Source organism: Aythya marila, assembly GCF_965140915.1.
Source record: "Aythya marila genome assembly, chromosome: 20".
NCBI classification, from domain to species: domain Eukaryota; kingdom Metazoa; phylum Chordata; class Aves; order Anseriformes; family Anatidae; genus Aythya; species Aythya marila.
In genome coordinates, this window is record NC_139061.1 from 4,823,059 (window position 1) to 4,840,381 (window position 17,323).

Here is a 17,323-nt window from a genome sequence, read left to right on the forward strand (position 1 = left end):
ATGCCAGGTCCCTGCCAGCTCTCACCCAGGTCAGTATTAACAGTCTTTCTGTCTGGTGACTGCGAATGTATGGCACATAAGCCTTGCTCTTTCTCTTACGCATTTTTGTTACCATGTTTTGGTGAATATATTGTCCAATATCTAGACTAACTAAACTTTTTTAAACTTTTTTTCCCCATATTTTTTATAGTTCGTTCCTGTTCACTTGTATCTTCTACCTAAACAATATAGGTGTCACAGTAAGGTTTGCTGTACTGAATATTTTACAACCCTGGAAGAAGCCGCACAGCCTGGGCTGTGCGCAGTGCAAGGGGCCGGCAAGTCTGGCCCCATCCTCTCTGTTTGTATAACAAACACTTCAGAAGCAAAGTAAGGTTCCCTGAATTACTGATTTACTACTTAATGCCATAAAAGGAGCTAAGCCTAGGGAAAACAGAGGAAGACTAGATACACTTTATTTGGAAAGTTTAAAACTTTTTTACACATACTGTGCAGGAGTTTGCACAAAATGTCCACTTAGGGTAAAAGAAGGGGAAATTTCCCTACTCTGTAGCTGCCCTCGTGCAAGCTCATGGGACAGAGAAGTACCCAACTGATCCCAGCACACTGAGGACAGAGAAGCTGCGTCTTTGCAGCCTGTGTGTCTTCCCATGGTGTCCCATCGAGCACAGACCCTGGTGTGCAGGTGCACCTCTAGCTCTCACACAGCCCGTGAGCCCGGCTCGGCAGCTTATGGATCAGGCCAGCTCAGCAGGTGAGACCACAGAGCCGGGGAGAGGATGTCACTCCTGCAGAAATGTGGGTGCTGCGGCAGGAGGGGGGGCAGTGGGACAGAGGTCTGACACCTGGTGGGGCTGTAGGCTTACCTGCACACCTCCTAGGGCAGGTAGCAGCCAGGAAGGGTGCTTGGCCAGTGAAGGTCTAAATGGAGTGAACTTACTCATTAACCAAACGCTGGTCTTGTGACTCGGAGACCCGTTGGGTAATAGAACTGCGTTAAAAGATAGGCAAATCTAAAAGGAAGATCTGCGTTATCTTACCTCCCTTCTCTGCTACAGCTGTTGGTTACATTTAGGAAGGATGGTTTTCATCCACTGAAGAGGTTTCTGACATCAGTGTATCTTTGGATGCAGCAGAAATGTTGAGGAACTATCATTAGCAACAGAAGACTTTCCAGCTCAGACTTCCCTTTTTTGTAGAAATACTAAACCTGTTACATTAGCTGTTGAAACAGAATAATCAAATAGTTCCATACCACAGACTACAATATTAGTCAGGCCTGGAGCTATTTTACTTTAGCTGTATTTTAAAGGCTAACAACTGTTGAAAGGGAAATAGAGAATTGGAAAAGTGCTTCTGCAAATAAAATTGTAAAAGGTTAAATTAGAAAATACTGCACTGTTGTCCTCCGAGGGCTTGCAGTAGTACCTAGTGTTGTTTTTTTGCCAAGGATTATTTAAAGTAATTTCTCTAATATATATCTAGTTCAGATTCTGTGTAGACAGGCAATCTGTCAATCATACCAGCGAGCATCTCGCATAATATGATACAGCTGGAGACTTGGTTAGAAAAGGACTGAGCTGATTTTATATATTCAGCAAAGATGTAAAAATAATATATGCCAGCGACTCTGCTGGTACCAGCGACTGGAGTGAAGCTGTGCTGATCCATGCCCACACAGCCACTAATTGGGGCCAGCCTACCAGACAGCAACTCGACCGAGGGAGGCTCCTGAGGGCAACTGGAGGCTGAGTCTGCTTTTCCAGGTGCCCCACTGGGGTACAAGCAGGTCCAGAAGAGGGAAGAGAAAGAGAAGGAAGGCAGCTCTGCCATCTGAAGACCAGGACGTTGTTCTGCGTCCCAGCTGATGGGTTTGTGTTAAGTAATAATGAACTGGTGGTTGTTGTGCTGATTCAGAGAGTACCTGCCTTTTCTTCTTCCTCCTGTTTGTTTTCTCAATACAGTGGGCTACCTCTGCCTCCTTCGTTTCTTTCTGCCTGGTTTTTGCAGCTTTGTCACTCAGGTCAGCCAGATTCATGCTATTGATAACAAAAAAGCAAAACTGCAAAATGGTGACATAATGGCAGTTTGACAGAAGCAGTGTTCCGATTCAGAACAAAGCTGGAACAGATTGGGAGGAGAGAAGACCGTATTTGTAATTGGATACATTATTATAAAGATAGCAATCATCCTGATTTTTAATCTTCAGCATAGCTCATGGGAAGGGTAAAACGTACTCAAAATGTTCAGTAAAACATGTCCCCCGTCATGGCTTATGCTATTTTCAGTCCCTTTATTGAATAGAAGGACATCAGTTGCTTTTGTCAGAGGCTATGTAATGCTGTTTTCTTCAATAGCCAGAAGGAAATACTTGTTTCAGTAGCTAGCAGAGAATAGGCACAATCACCTATATTCACTCCTACAGCCAAAAGCACTAAAGCAATCCCCAAATACATCTTCCACTTGAATGCTGTGTTGCTGCAGAGTCAACATTTAGCCTTCCCTTTTCACAATGTGCATGTCTTTTACATAGATAAAGGAAAAAGATAATAAAAATAAGGTGTTTTTATCTAGATTCTATCACTAAATAATGCTTTTTTTGGTTTTGTGCTTAATGATAAAGCGGTGTCTAGATGCTACAGGTGCAGTTGACGATGCAGGGAAGCAGGATATTATCATATTTGGGTGCCTATTTGTAAGTGTGCTTGCAGGGATACATAAGGAACTTAATAAGAAATATGAAGTTGGAGATTATTTTGCCTACTGGACATGCTTATCTTGTTTCATGCCAGCAGACCCTTCAAAAAGCCATATAGGATGTTGTCATTTACTCCATAGTGCCAGTTACCAAAGTCAGACAGAACAGACAGTCTGGAGGAGGCAGATAATCAAGAGAACTTGAGTTTTTCAGCTAAGATTGAGACAGGTGTGTCTTTCTCTTCTTTAGTCCGTTACATTTACACTAATACATGTTCAGGCCACTGGAAAATTACCGTTTTCCACGAGGCAGGAGCTGATGTTCTGTCATTGCTGCAGTGGTAAACAGTAATTTTCCCTTGATATATCCCCGTGGAGTGACATGTGTACATAAAATTGCCTCGCTGTACTGTTTTATTTTCAAACTGACTTAAATCTGTTTTACTGAATGTAGAATAAAGTAAGTTAAAGAAAAGCTTTTTATAGATTCTTGCAGTGATGGACAAAGATACAGAATAAATAAGGGGAGAAATTAATAAATATCTAGATTTTCCAAATTACTGAGCTGCCCAGCTCAGCTCTTTTTGCAGTTAAGGAAAACAAGAAATGCTGAGCCAGAAGCTCCTAAAGATGATTCTGGTATGTTGCTATAGTAAAAATTGTGAAAAGTGTCCAATTTTTGAAGTTATTTTTGTTTGAAAGAAAACAAACATACAGACATATGTGATAGTAGCATTCGTGTAAAGTGAGAGAAGATTGTTCATTTTGTGATTGCAACTACTCAGAACCTAAAGTCATTTTTCAGGTGTGACATGGTGATTCTTAAAATAAATAAAATAAAAACAAATAATCAAGCAAACCATGACCTTGCCAAGATACATACACTCATTTTACATACTGTATCTCCAGTGACATTGTTGAGTAAGTTAAAATATTTGTGTGTATTTTTAGAGAATCTTTAATCAAAGCACAGACAATTCTTCCTGCTGATTCTTCAAGGTTTAAAATACACCATTCTGTTAAAAAAGAATGACAACTAAGGTGCCTCCAATTAAGGTATCTAATTTTGGATAATTGATGTGCTTTAACTCCGTCAGTAAAAATAAGAAAATGTTGCAGGTGCTGTATTTCCAAAATCCCAAAATGTCCATTATTATTACTGTTATGTGTTTGGAGAAACAATTATAAAACAGCTTGTGCAAGGCGTAGAGCAGCAGAGGTAATCAGTTAAGGCTTGGTCTTTAACAAAGTTCTCATTCTGTATTTGTTGTACGTTTTTTTTCAAGCAGAATTGAAAATGGCAAGTTCTGCTGTTGTGCAGCCTGTGTGTGCCCGTGGAAGAGCCGTTGCACGTGTAGCCAGCAGTCGCGCTGTGTGAGCACAGCTTTCAGCCCAGCTTCCGAAGGAAATGAAGCTGCCATGGGCTTGGGGTCTGTTTTACTGCCAGCCTGCTCAGTGCTCAGTTTGCAGTTTATCAGCTCTCCTCCTAAATTAACTCATAAGCTGATGATTGACTTCAACGGAAATTAACAGCATTAGAGATCCCCAGAACAGCGAGCTCTGGTGACTCTTGCAGGAATGGGGAGTGGATAGGAAAGGCAGACGAGTAATCCATTTGAGTGGAGGGCTGCAATTTGAGAGCAGCAGTTACCTGTCTACTTGCTGGTTGATCAGCCGTGTACATGTTTCTGGAAGGCATCCATAATCCCTATTTCCATTTGTGGGCTGGGAAGGGAAGAGATGACATTTAGGAGATAAGGGAGTGACCTAGAAATACTGCAGGAGGAAGTAGCAATGGGGGGCAGTTACAAAGCACAGATGGGACAGCTGATACTATTACAATAGGTACTGTCCAAACAACATTATAGGAACAATCGATAGGAAACAGTGCTTTATTTGTATTCAGGCTTACGGGAGAATGTGTTATTTTAGCCACTGACTCAGCTCTCTGTAGAGCATCACAGGAAACAGCGTGCAAGATTTCAGGGTGTCAAATAAAACTGTGGACCTACCAAATAGTGCTGACTTGTTACTTTATATTGAGGATTTTGCTCATCGTAGGAATTCTGTAAACCCCAAATCATGAAAAAATACCTAAGAACACACGACACTGCTTCAGAGACTGTTGCTTGTTTCCTTTCATCAGCCCAGTGCAAAGCACCTTTTTGGATCAAGCCAGCATTGACCAAGTCTTGTAATATTTTGCACAAAAGGTAGCTGCTATGTTTAATTCTTTAACAAATTAACTGACACTGAGAGCTTTGTGAATAGACTGCAGAAGTGGCTAACTCCTGGCAGCAGAAATAGATAGCCAGAGAGTGAGGAGTGGACCTGGAGCTTTAAAGCTCCCACCAACCCAGCAGGACATGTTCTAGAAGTCGGTGAAGTTCATGGCAGATGGGAAGGTGTTCAGGTTTCTGAGTTAAGGAGCAAATTGAATTGAGTTACCATTAAGAAAACAATCTCTTCCCAAAATGGGTTGCAAAGATGGTTTAGATCAGGGTTTCTCCACATGCTGACCACAAACCTATTAGTGGAATAAGTGAGCAAGAAAGGGGGTCCTCTGCATTGTCTGGCATGAGAAGCACGCTTCTGCTTCCTTTGGGATCAGACAGAAATGAGAGGGTGGACAAGCTAGGAGACAGGGAGAAACTTGCTTTGTTTATGAGGACAGTAGCTTTTTAACAGAAGGACCTCTAAAGTTCATGTTTAAATCCTTGGGAAACAATGATTTCATCATCAAATCTAACTACAGAGTGTACCCAAAAGAGCCCAAATGAGTACAATGCAAGGACCATAAGGTTTAATAATTATGCAATCTTCATGTGATTAATAAGACTGCTGATTTCCCTCATCTTATCATCTGACTGTAACACTGTTTTGTATATTTGTTATCTCCATTATGTGTTGTAGTATGGGTAGATAAATAGAAATACCATGGAGGCAACAGGAAACAAAACAAAAATAATCAAACATGTTTATCGCTAGAGCATTGAAATGGCTGCTGTGGCAGACACCAGATGAATTATGCAATACATAACTTAATTCTCTGGGCCACAGATGTTTCATTTTTCCTGCAAGAAGATGATTGAACCTTGAATGACAGTTTCAGGCAGTCTTTGATTGCTCTGTGGGTCACATGCTTGATATGACCTGCATTTGAGTTGCTTTCTACATGCTGTTGCTTTATAAAACATGTAAAATTGACATCATGTTGGCTGCTCAAGGCCAAGTCAGGAGTAATTCCATGCTTTTGATATGCTTTGTGTGCAAGCGAGGGAGAGGGAAGGGTGCCTGTGTTTAAATTCTGATACGTTATTGAATCAACTGGAGTCAGGAGAGGGGAATTGCAGCAAGTTCTTTCAATTTGTAATAAGAGGCACCAGGAAATATGGAGTTTGTTGCATCTGTGTCATCTTGTATTGTTAGAAAATCCTCAGAGCTGTAAGCATTGGATCAGGCAGTGCCTCCTGCTACCCAGGGCACAGCATAGCGCAGATTGGCAATGGCCAGGAGGGTGAGTGGAAATGTTTGTTTGTCTAAATCAGGTCCTCTGAGCATGAATATTCTGCATATTCTGAACCTGGAGATCGTGTTCCTCACCCTGAGGACTTCATTCTGCAAATTTAGTGGGTTTGTACTGATATTGGTGCAGTATGTCAATCACAGTGTGTGTGTCTCTAGGTATTAATGCAGGTGGGATTCAGGCATAAATACATCAAAAATTAAATATCCAGAAGTTCTTGTTTTTTACATAGCCTCTAAAGGCGGGTCCAAATGATTGCACCAGAACTGAATTGCTGAGATGCCTCGCCTTGCCTGCCAGTATTAGAGCCCACAGGAGGATGAGCCCACGCCTCCCACGTGAAGTCTGAGACTTCTCGTCAGGTCCCACAGACAGCAAGTGTAGGTCAGTCCGGGGAGGTCATTTGTTTCTGCAGGTTTCAGGTGCAGAAATGATCTTGTGCTTCAGCAACCTTCTTCGAATTCCCCTGTGACCCAAAGGATTGTCACCAGCAGCCTGCGATGGGAGGGGACCCAGAATGATCCAAATCTGGACATTCCTAATAGCTGATTTTAACATTGCTCATAAGGCTTGGTGGGGTAAAGCAAAAATACATTGTGAAATAAGACAAGTTTGATCATGAGACTTGCAGAAAAGAGAGAGATTGCGTTTCTTTTCCTGTCTGATACTCCTTTCTGTAACAGGCAACGTGATGGCTAGACACAGATCACAAAAAGACCTGTTCCTGTGGAGAGAAAACCAAGCTGATAGTTGAATAGGGGGTGTTTAAATGGAGCAGTGAGCAGTTTGGGGAGTTCAGGATTCATGTTGGCTGTGGTACAAAATACATAAACATGCAGTACGTAAGAAAATAGTATTGTCATTGAATAAAAAAGATGTGCCATCTATTTATAGATTGGGCTAGCTTTTAACGCAGCCAGGACGCCTTCACTCTGCTTTATTCCAGCTGCTTACGTTAAGCATTCTTCTCTGGCTTGGGAAGTGTGCCAGGGGCATGTGTGTGTAAAACGATGGGACTTACAGCACTGGGATTCCATGAGCTGATATTTTCTCTTATATATAATTCTTTTTTTTTTTTTTTGGTATGATATTGGGCTAATAATTGGTGTCATTCATAGCAATTTTTCTCTGTAAAAATGATTAATAAAACACTGACAATCTTTAGAAGCTGCTCCCTAGTGTATCGCTGACATAAAGCTGATTTCTATTGTATATAAAACTTTATAATTGTAAACATGATTTTCTTATCCTTGAAAATCCTGACTTAAGCCATGAAAGAGAAAACAAAGTGATGTAGCAGTTTTCTTAGAACGCAACTCTTCTACAGACTAACAGAGGTTTTATTCTATACAGGTGGTTTTTTTCCTTCTAACAATCAAGATGATTTTTGTATTGTCCAAGCATTGCTCCGTATCTTGAGGTTTATAAGCACTTTCTTTAACCTCAATCAATATTTGATGATCACTTGACATCTTTCAAGCACCTAGGACATCATTTATTTGAAGATCATACCTACAGCTGGTGCAACTGCTTGATGCTGCTACTTATGATACTAACCCAGTGTGCTTAATGAGTAATACTTGAATGAGATTTAGTTCATTTTTCAGTTTGAAAATCTGTATGCAGCACACTACATCTATACAGGGCTCACAATGAGAGGAAACACAAATTAATTCCCACAAAATTAAAAAGAAAAAAAATGAAAGAAAAAAAAAGTTAGCATTGAGTCTCTCTCCTTTTTTGCTAGGGGAAGAATTTGATTTAGTATAGGATAACTGCATACGGGTGTCTGGACAATGTACACTGGACATTTAACCATTCCCCAGATTAATCCAGATGACGTATTGTGTAATCGCTGGAGCACCTGAAACCAGCGTTCCTTTGATCTCTCAATTTAAAGCCTTCAGTGTTTCACTGCTTAGCAGAGAGAGGATTTTTTCTTCAATTGAGTTCCTAGGAAAGGAAACACCCAATTCATTACTAAAGTTGGTGGATTTATGAATCCCTGAACAGAGAAATTCTTTTACGAGAGGCCTGGATTTATATGACATTGGAAAAAGGATTATCTGATCTGAAGATCCTTAGAGGGTTGCTGTGAAAGAAAATATTAACCTATAGCTCTTGCAATTTGAAAAGTAGATTTGAGAACTTACTACTAAAAAGTGTGTGAGTTCTTGCCTTTTGATGTGCTGTAGGGGTTATGCTGAAATAATTTTTTCCTTCTTTCTTTGTACAATCTTTTTGTCTATGACTTTTAGAGGCCCTATTAGCAATAAATGTGGATTTATCTAATATGGTTGTTTGTTGGATTAGAAACATAATGAATTCTAAAAAGGCCTAAACTATGTGTACAGCAATATTCCTAAGATGCAAGATGAATGGAATTGGTTGTGATTTTCTCTTACATCCTGTCAAAATCTTCTTAAGTGTGTTAAGTTCCTCATAAGGTGCTCCTAGAAATGAAGCAAGCCAGCACTACGTGCACCTTTGCATGGTCACTGAAGTGCAGCAATTAAATGAGGGAACCTACCAGCAGAGTCTTGAACTTGGGTAGGAAATTTGTTACCATTTTTTGCTTAAAAAAAAATAAAATTTAATATTCAAATGCTGGAAATGCTCATGTGCCCCAAGTGAATGCTGTGATCATTGGACTGCAGGCAATTCAGATGTTGTTTAGTGATCCGAAATTACCTCCTAGACCCAGGAACTTTTCCTGATAAAAAATTATTGAAACTATAAAAAATAATAATAATCTTAAAAGTCCAATACACTGCATTTTTTGAGTGTTCTGCCCCTCCCTTCTTCTCTTCCTCCCTCCCTAATGTCCCAAATAACTTCCCAGTTTGCCTTGTGCTAGCAGTGCTAGATTACACTGCCTCTAATTTTAAGAGGGTAAAATGTTTACCAAATCCTGCTCTGTGGAGATCACAGATACATGTTAGTAGTAGGAATTTTCTTCCCCCATCCCCTTTTTTGTGTGTTAAACATAAATGCACATTAGTTGATAATGTATGCTTTGAAATTGACTGCGTAAATGTTTTAGTAATTAGAACATTTTAACAAGCCCCACTGGCTCCATATACCGTTTGCTCTGACCAATAAACTTATACATGTTTTTAAAGAAAACAAATGTGTGGGAAAAGATGCTGTTTGTTTTTTGCCAAACCAAAACATTAATCTGCCCTGCTAGTGAAGTTTCTTGGCCATGCCATTGACTGCAATTTCAAAAGTGTCATCTGTGTTTTTCAGTTCTTCCATGTATAAAGAATCCAACAGCAGTTCCCTTCAAGGTTCAGTAAGTTCAAATGTTTAGGGGGCTGTAGCCACAAGATTTGGCAAACCACTCACTTGTCATGTTAATAAAAAAGGAATTGTTTCTGCCTCTTTAAGCTAGTATCTAAATGAAGGAGTCAGATCAACTGGATTTTAATTCTAAAGTCCATATTCTTCTTACTTACAAGTGAATAGCTTCATGGTGTTTAGGGTTTTCATCTGATTTATTTAGAAGATGAGATTGAGCTGCTTCCATTTTACCAATACTTGAATTTGCTTGCTCGTTGTGCTGTTCAAACCTAATCGGTTAACTTGATCTTAAAAAGAAAATTGAACCTTTCTGTGTTTTGGACTTCCCATAAGCAATCAAATCGAATAAGCGTTTGTTGTTGTGTGTGTTTTTGTTTGTTTGTTTGTTTGTTTTGTAGATGGCATGTTACTTTTGAGGGCTCCTTCATAAATGGCAAAAACTTACACCTTGTAAAATCTATACCTTTTAACAAGCTTGGTATTTTTACTTCAGATACAGTTACAAAAGAAATAGTAGAATATTTTGTGGTCATGCTGTTTTAACAGTTCAAATTCCTTTCATTTGTTCCCACTTATTTTATAGCTCCAAGTGCTTGAACTTAAAATTTGATTTGCTACATTGATATGCTAAGTTCCTTAGCCTGAAAGTGTTGAAACTTAGAACGAACTATCTTTAATACAGACTAAAACTGTCTTGTTTACATGATTACTTTTGCTGTAACAAAGTGAGTATAAGGACCTAGATCAGACTAACGATAATACCATCTGTGGAGTGGGAAAACACAGGATAGATAATATTCACTCCTGAAAATAACTTTTACCCATTCTCTTTCTAATTATCTATTTTAACGTTAAGAAAGAATCACCCTTGACAAACCCTGAATATTGTTGGTGTTAATATTGGCCATTGTGATGTGGAAATCTATTCTAAAACACCATAAATATTAGTGTAAAAGGTTCTCTCACTTCTGACTACCCTCATTTTCTGTGTTCATGCAAAGAAGGAACTTTGTGGTTTTGGGTTTTTCCTTGCCTTCAGCTCTTGGGGTGGTGGGGGGTATCTAGGCACTCAACAAGAAGCCAGGTCATCTTTGCTTCAGGAATTAATGTTAAAAGTAAAATCATCAGATCCTGTAGGTGAGTGTAATTCACCTGCAATGACTTTGGTCAGAAATTTCGGATTGATATAACCATGTTTGTTAAACTTGGCTGTTGTTTTCTGTAAGGTTCCCATCAGATTTTCAATGAAAACCTGTAGGACATGATGACATTTGCCTTGAGCTGGATGGTGCTTTACCTGTCAAGTAATTCCATTGAAATAAACAGAAATACTGAAATCAGAAGGTCTGAAAATGAGGAAATGCTATGGGTGGTGGATACATCAAAAATGGCCTGTGTGGGCCTAATCCACTGATCCGGAGTGGGATTTCCCCATGCCTTGCAGGTTTGAATTCAACACAGTGCTTTGTAAACAATAAATCAATGCAAGTTGTTTCTGTGAGTGCATAAAAGGTGTAAGAACTATAATTTATTTTATAATAAATACCTCTGCTCAGCAAACAGCGAGTGTAGCTATTAGAGACTTTCTCAAATAAGTGATTTTAGACTGCTGAGTGCCAGCTACTGATGTGGGAGTTGAGCTTTTAAAATGAAAAGACTGAATTCCTTTTGAAGATTCTTCTGAATGCTGTTGACACTTGTGCTCGGAAAGAATACAGTGTAATTTAATTCATTGCTTCACTTAAAGATAACATTTATGGTTGCAGCATTAACCTTGGTTGGTGTGCAGACTGCTAGGCTGGAGGTGTTCCGCTTGAATTTTTTTGGAGATGTCGCATCCTTTCGTTAGGTGTGTGGAGAAAGATTGCGTGGGGAAAAGCTGGATAGGAAAAACACCCAGGTGAAAGGGAGCTCAGGACCAGGCAGCTGGTTTGTCTGGGTGCAAGGACAAAGGGACAATTTTGCCCTTGGCTACAGTTTGACACTGTACCGGATTCAGTCAGAATTATCTGCGGATGCTGAAGGGCAGAAATGTCATTTTTATGGCGTGCTATATCCTCGGTCGCTTTTTTTTGTAATTGACTGCGTATACCAGTGCTGTAATAGAGCTCTTAAATCCTGACCCCAGCCGAAATGGCATACAAATACCGGTATTAATACTTGTGTGCGTTGTAAATAGAGGACTGTCCCGGGGCCTCACCCCGCTTCTCAGGCTTCGGCCTGTGTGCCAGCCTCCTCCCTGCAGCCTCTCACCCCTCAGCCGGCCCTGCTTCTCTGCTGTCCCTCGTCCCCTCTCCCTCTTTCCTCAGGCCACAGACATCCCTCTGCTTCTCCTCCTGCCTGCCCAAATCCTCCCCCAGCACGCTTCTCCCCCAGGCTGCCAGCAGTGATGGCAGTTCATGCGGGCAAGGCCTTCCCAGGCCGGCTCTGGTTCTCCAGGAGTTGGCACTCTGTTTTCCTCGTTCCCTTGGAGTCTAAGGGCTTCTAATTTCCATTTGCAGCTGTATGCCCTAGACATACATTTCTTAAGGTTTAAATGTTGCTGTAATGTGTGCAGAATCTGGTGTTTCCCTGCCCTCAGCTTCCTTCACTTGCCTCTGTGACCTTTACAGGTGGCTGGGGGTCCTCTGGTGAGTCCAGACCCCCTCACACACCTCTTTTCTGCGTCAGAGCCTTTTTCTTTTCTCTGCAGCCAAAACTCTCCCTTGGCTGGACTAAAAAATGGCCCTTTTGCTACAAAAGCAGAGTGCTTTTCTTCTCCTCGCCCAGGAATTTGTAAGTCCTTTGCTCTTCTTGGGCTCTGTAGTTTTTCAGACCTTTGGCTGCTACCTGACACCAGCGTTCCCCTGTTTTGGGGGGAAAGGCAGGGATTTTATTGCTCTTCAGACCCTACAAAGAAGCAAGCGGAAACTGGGTTCACTCGAGCTGCAGACGGCGTACTGGAGTGGGACGCTCCCAGCTCTGGTCCGGGAGGCGTGTGACACAATCCAGACATCGTTTACTGGCTCCGTATAACCTGAGGCATTCACACATAAATTCAGCCCGAATACATAAGCTTATATAAAGAAGATCCTTAAACTATCCCAGCTAAAAATATTTGTAAAATGCTGGGAAACGTGGTAGGGTTTTTTTGTGCATTTGGATGCTCTCTTCCCTCTGATCTCTGTTACAGATGCATACCAGGGTCATCCACATGTTCTTGTGGACATTTTGTTCATGAGATGTAATTTCCTTACAGGGTTTACAGGATGGACAAGCATTTTGGGTCTGGATTCTAAACAAAAGGCTAAAGAGATCAAAAATACTAATGTAGTCATATCTGAACCTGTCTGGGTTGGTCTTCTCGTTAGTCCCTGCAAACTTTAAGTCCTTACTTGTCCAGAGAGTGATTGTTCAATTCAGTAACTAATGTCTATTATTTATTATTAATTCAAAACATCTTGTGCATGATCTCTTTCCAGTGTAACGACACACTAGCTTCTCCTGCATGAGGAAATACATGTTAATCTGTTTTTCATTATAGTCCAAAAGATTTTTCAAAAGGCAATTCATGTTGCCTCAAAATTAAGGGCTATAATTAAAAAATCATTTCCCATTTATTTATATACATACACATTTACTTGCTGTGATCTTTTACTGCATTTCCCTAAGTGTGCATGCAGAAACTAAAAAGCTGTTGAAGAGTAAGTCAATATTCAGTATAATGATCCAGTGTCAAGCGTGCCAGTACTTCTGTGTACTTCAATTAACCATCTTCCCCACCAAACACCTGCATAGAAAAATGGATTTTCTTTGGGATCAGCCAAAAAACAAAACCTGACTTTTCTGCATTGGCAGGGGAAGGGAATTCCAGTATTTCACAGCTTTTACTGACAATGATCTGCTACAGATTAAAAACAAAAAACAGACATGATGGTGTTGGCAGATTGCAAAAGGACTTGCTGGTTAAAGCTGCTGTTCATAGGAGATGAGGATCATGTTTATTGCATCCATATGGTCTAGAGATACAAGATCGGCAAGCGTCTGGGGAGAAGTCTTAATATATTGATACAGAACATACATAGAGCTACATAGGCCCTTTGGCTGGTACCTTTCACAGGTGAGAATATCACTGAAATATTTGCCCGTGATACAGTGTGATGATAGAAATAATTGTTTAACCATCAGATCCACTTGTGTGAGAAAAGTGTTAGAAATGTTGGAGTTTGTAAAGGGTTGGGACTGGTAGTTGGCAGCTAGCACACATATATGATTGATCTATTTTGTTCTTAACTATATAGTTTTCAACCCTTTGATTTCCTGTTCAACTTCGTAAAGTGCATTAAAAGCCTGAGTCTAAATTTAGTTTCATTTGTTTCTGTCAAAAATCTCTCTTCTCTGTAAATTGAAATTCTAGGTCTCTTTGACTTCGTGATTTTTTTTTAAGCAGAATTTAGAGGCAAACTTCTAGGCACACTGAAACAGAAGAATACACGTTGTACACATATACAGGTAGTTGTCTGAAGAGCTATAGCCTCGGACTTCTCTGTAATCGTCGTTTTGAAGCACTTTTATATCTAGGAAAGGTGACACAGCCCTTCTGCAGAAGGTTTTGGAGTAAGATCTAATAAATATGCTCAAATATCAACATGCCACTTCACTGGAAAAAGGGAACAGGCAAAAGATTTGGAGACTTTCAAACCAGTCCAGAGCTGAAACCCAAGAGGATTTCACCAGTCAAAAGCTTAGCCACTCAGTCTTTACTGTGTCCTTTAAAAAAAATAAATGTATTGTTTATATGAATGTTGCAATTGTACAAAGCATGAACTCATGTAACAAGCATTCTTCATGTGATAACAGCACTTCTGCTCTCTTGTTCTCCCAGGGCTGATGAAATCGAGATGATCATGACAGACCTTGAAAGAGCAAATCAGGTAGGATTTAAAAATTAGTTTCTCATAAAATTCCAAGTATGACTTTTTTTTTTCCTCTCTTCTTTAGGATTTCTTGACAGTTGTTTTATATGCACTTAGCAGCTGTAACTGTAGAATAAGAAAATACTCAAATTTAGAGAAAAATACAGATCTTTGGGGATACTCTTTAAGTACTCAATGCACAGAGGATTAGTGTTTGCCATATATTTATCTTCTAATAATTTCAATTTGTTTACCACTATAGTTTTTCTTGGTTTTATGTTTCTAAATCCATCTTGCTGGTCCCTATCCAGACATAGCAGCTAACTGGTTTATCCAAAACACATCTCAATGGTTTATGCACATTTTTTATGTATTTTGAAGAGTGTGAAGTGGCTTGCACAAGAACTGTGAATTTTCAAGCATGTCATTTTATCCAGGTTAGCTCATGTTCAACTAATGGTCAGCAGCAGATCATCACGTTGCGAGCTTTACAGAAGGGGATAAAAGTAACTTTCAGACCTAAAAGTGTTTTTTGTATGTGTTGCATTCAAGGTGCATTTTGCAAGGATTTGTTTCAGAAATGCTGAAAAAACATCCTTTGAAAAACAAGCTCCCCCTAACAGTGGTAGCATGTTTTTTTTGAAGCCAGACTCTTACTGCTGTAATCTTTTCTTGCCTGAGCTCCTTCCATGCACCTCCCATCTCCAATGTGTCCTTTCTATCAAGAACCAGAGTAATAGGTGTGATGAGGCTGTGATTATTGATGCAAGGAGATTGGAATTGCACTGGTGTGAGGGCAGGTTGATCATTGGCTGAGCAGAGAGCAACACCTTGGGTTATTAAAGACAACCATTATTTTTGGTTCATCCTGCTGCTTATCTTCTCCTCACCTTTCTTTTGCGAGAGGAGCATCAGCAGTGTAAGGGCAGCCGTGAGCTAGGGAGGCCTGACCCCTGCCACTGCTACAGCTTCCATAGACTACTCTGGACTCACTTTTACCTTTCTTTTCTGATACATTTTATTGGCATGCTAATTTTTAGCAAGGGTCAGATTAGACCATGCCATGCAGAATAAAGAAACTCCAATTTGTTCCTACAGTGATAATTTGTTGGACTATGAAATGTCTGCTGTATTCCCTTGCAGTGCACACACTCCTCAGAAAGTGGTACCATTGTATAGAACTATTTCAAATTAAAAATTGGAAAATAAAAATTACCAACACCCAAGCAAAGTGCCCTTTTGGTCCATTCTGTACACTGAGTAACTGTACAAGGTGATGAGGAAGATGCATATGGATGTGCAGATTCCCAGGTGGTACACGAAACAGGTGATGGTTTCATAGAGAGAAACCTCAACCAGGCGTTTCTTAGTCAGAGAGCTTCATTAATCCATCTGTCAGGTAAGGTCAGAGATTGCAGATCATAAGTCGCTCAAGTTATGGTTTTATAATCCAATTTAAGCTTACCCAAGAGCAGCTTGCTTCCAGTTGCACGGAGGGAGGGATGTACAGTCATGGGTTGGGGTTAAGTGGAGGATTGTCTCTTGTAGATAAGTTAACCAGTCATGAATCTTAGCCTCAGTCCTTTTATTCCAAACCCTGGCCTGCATAATATCTTGTTATGTGTGATTGGATAATCACAGCAAGTATATTATCCTTTACATTAGTTCTGTATAAATTGGAAAAATATGAATGAGGCAGAAGGCAGATTTGTAAGTTGTTGGGTTGATTATATAGTCAGTAAGGGAAAATTGAGTTTTGTACAGTGGGTTTTTAGTTCTGTCAAAGAACTTTTGTAGACAGCATTAAATATTTATGAAAGTGCTAGTAATTATTTGAAAATCCGTAGACTTCTTAGAAATGATGTAGGTGTTAAAAGATGTTTTGGTAGAATTATTTTGTAATTTCTGCAAAGGCAGCACATTTTTCAGAGTTGTAGGAATGATTTACCCAGCAGTTTTTTTTCTTTTCTCTGAATAGAAAGGTTGTTGTAATTAAAGAACAGGTATTTCTTATTTCCTCGTTGCCATACTAAAATGGAAGATAACCATTTACATAGAAATGCTGAAGATATTTTGCTATCTTACTGGAAAGAACCTGTAATGATTGTTTTTCTGTGTGTTTGTTTTGTTTGTTTTTTTTTAACTTTATTGGGATTTTTTTTAGCAAGTCGAAATTTGTAACTGCTTATGTGCATAATCCTTATTTCTGTTGTAATTCGGTGAATTCTAGATTTGTACATAAACATCAGTGTGCAATTCATCCAAACTGCTGTAATGCCAGTAGAGGTAATTCTGTCTCCTCTTTCCCCATTGCCCTCTCCTGTCCTTCCCAGTCAGGCTGCCATTTACCTGTCCCCTCCCTAGCGTCAGCTTTTGCAAGTGGGGACCTTTCACTGAGTCCATTGATCTCACTGCCTGTAGAGGAGCATGAATTTGGGGTGAGAGGGGCAGGTTCATTTTCTGTGGGATTGGGAAGTTGATGCAACTCACCAAAACCTGGGACAAGCAGCAGCAGCAAGGGGAAGAACACAAGGAGTGTGCTGGAGAAGGGAAGGAAGGGCGAATTCGCTGGAGTAGCACAGCTGGTTGCCAGACCATCCTGATAGTCCTTATTTGTGTGATGCTTTACCTTTATACAACACTTCTATAAATTATAACTAAGTAATCTTTGCAGCAGCCTCACTTTACAGTTGGGAAAAAAAAAGAAATTAAATCAAGTGCACAGGCCAAAAAGTGAGTTTGCATCAGACTGAAGTGTTACAATTGCAGAAACAAGTACTTAACATAATTATGCATTTAATAGTTAAATTAACATTTCCTTTTACCATTTCAGTAAGTACTTATTCCCCATTATTAAGGCTACCTTTAAAGAGTAATGCTCAGCATGACTCCTACTCTAAGG

The 17,323-nt window shown here is 39.9% G+C and overlaps 1 protein-coding gene across 8 annotated transcripts in view; it reads left to right on the forward strand.

The window, feature by feature from the left end:
- CUX1 (cut like homeobox 1) overlaps positions 1-17,323 on the forward strand; it is a 268,491-nt gene that overhangs the window by 157,499 nt on the left and 93,669 nt on the right. For all 8 annotated transcript variants that reach the window (XM_082776240.1, XM_082776233.1, XM_082776234.1 and 5 more), the window contains exon 9: positions 14,391-14,439. In XM_082776240.1, the coding sequence (XP_082632366.1) occupies positions 14,391-14,439 (49 nt within the window). The remainder of the gene's footprint in view (positions 1-14,390; positions 14,440-17,323) is intronic.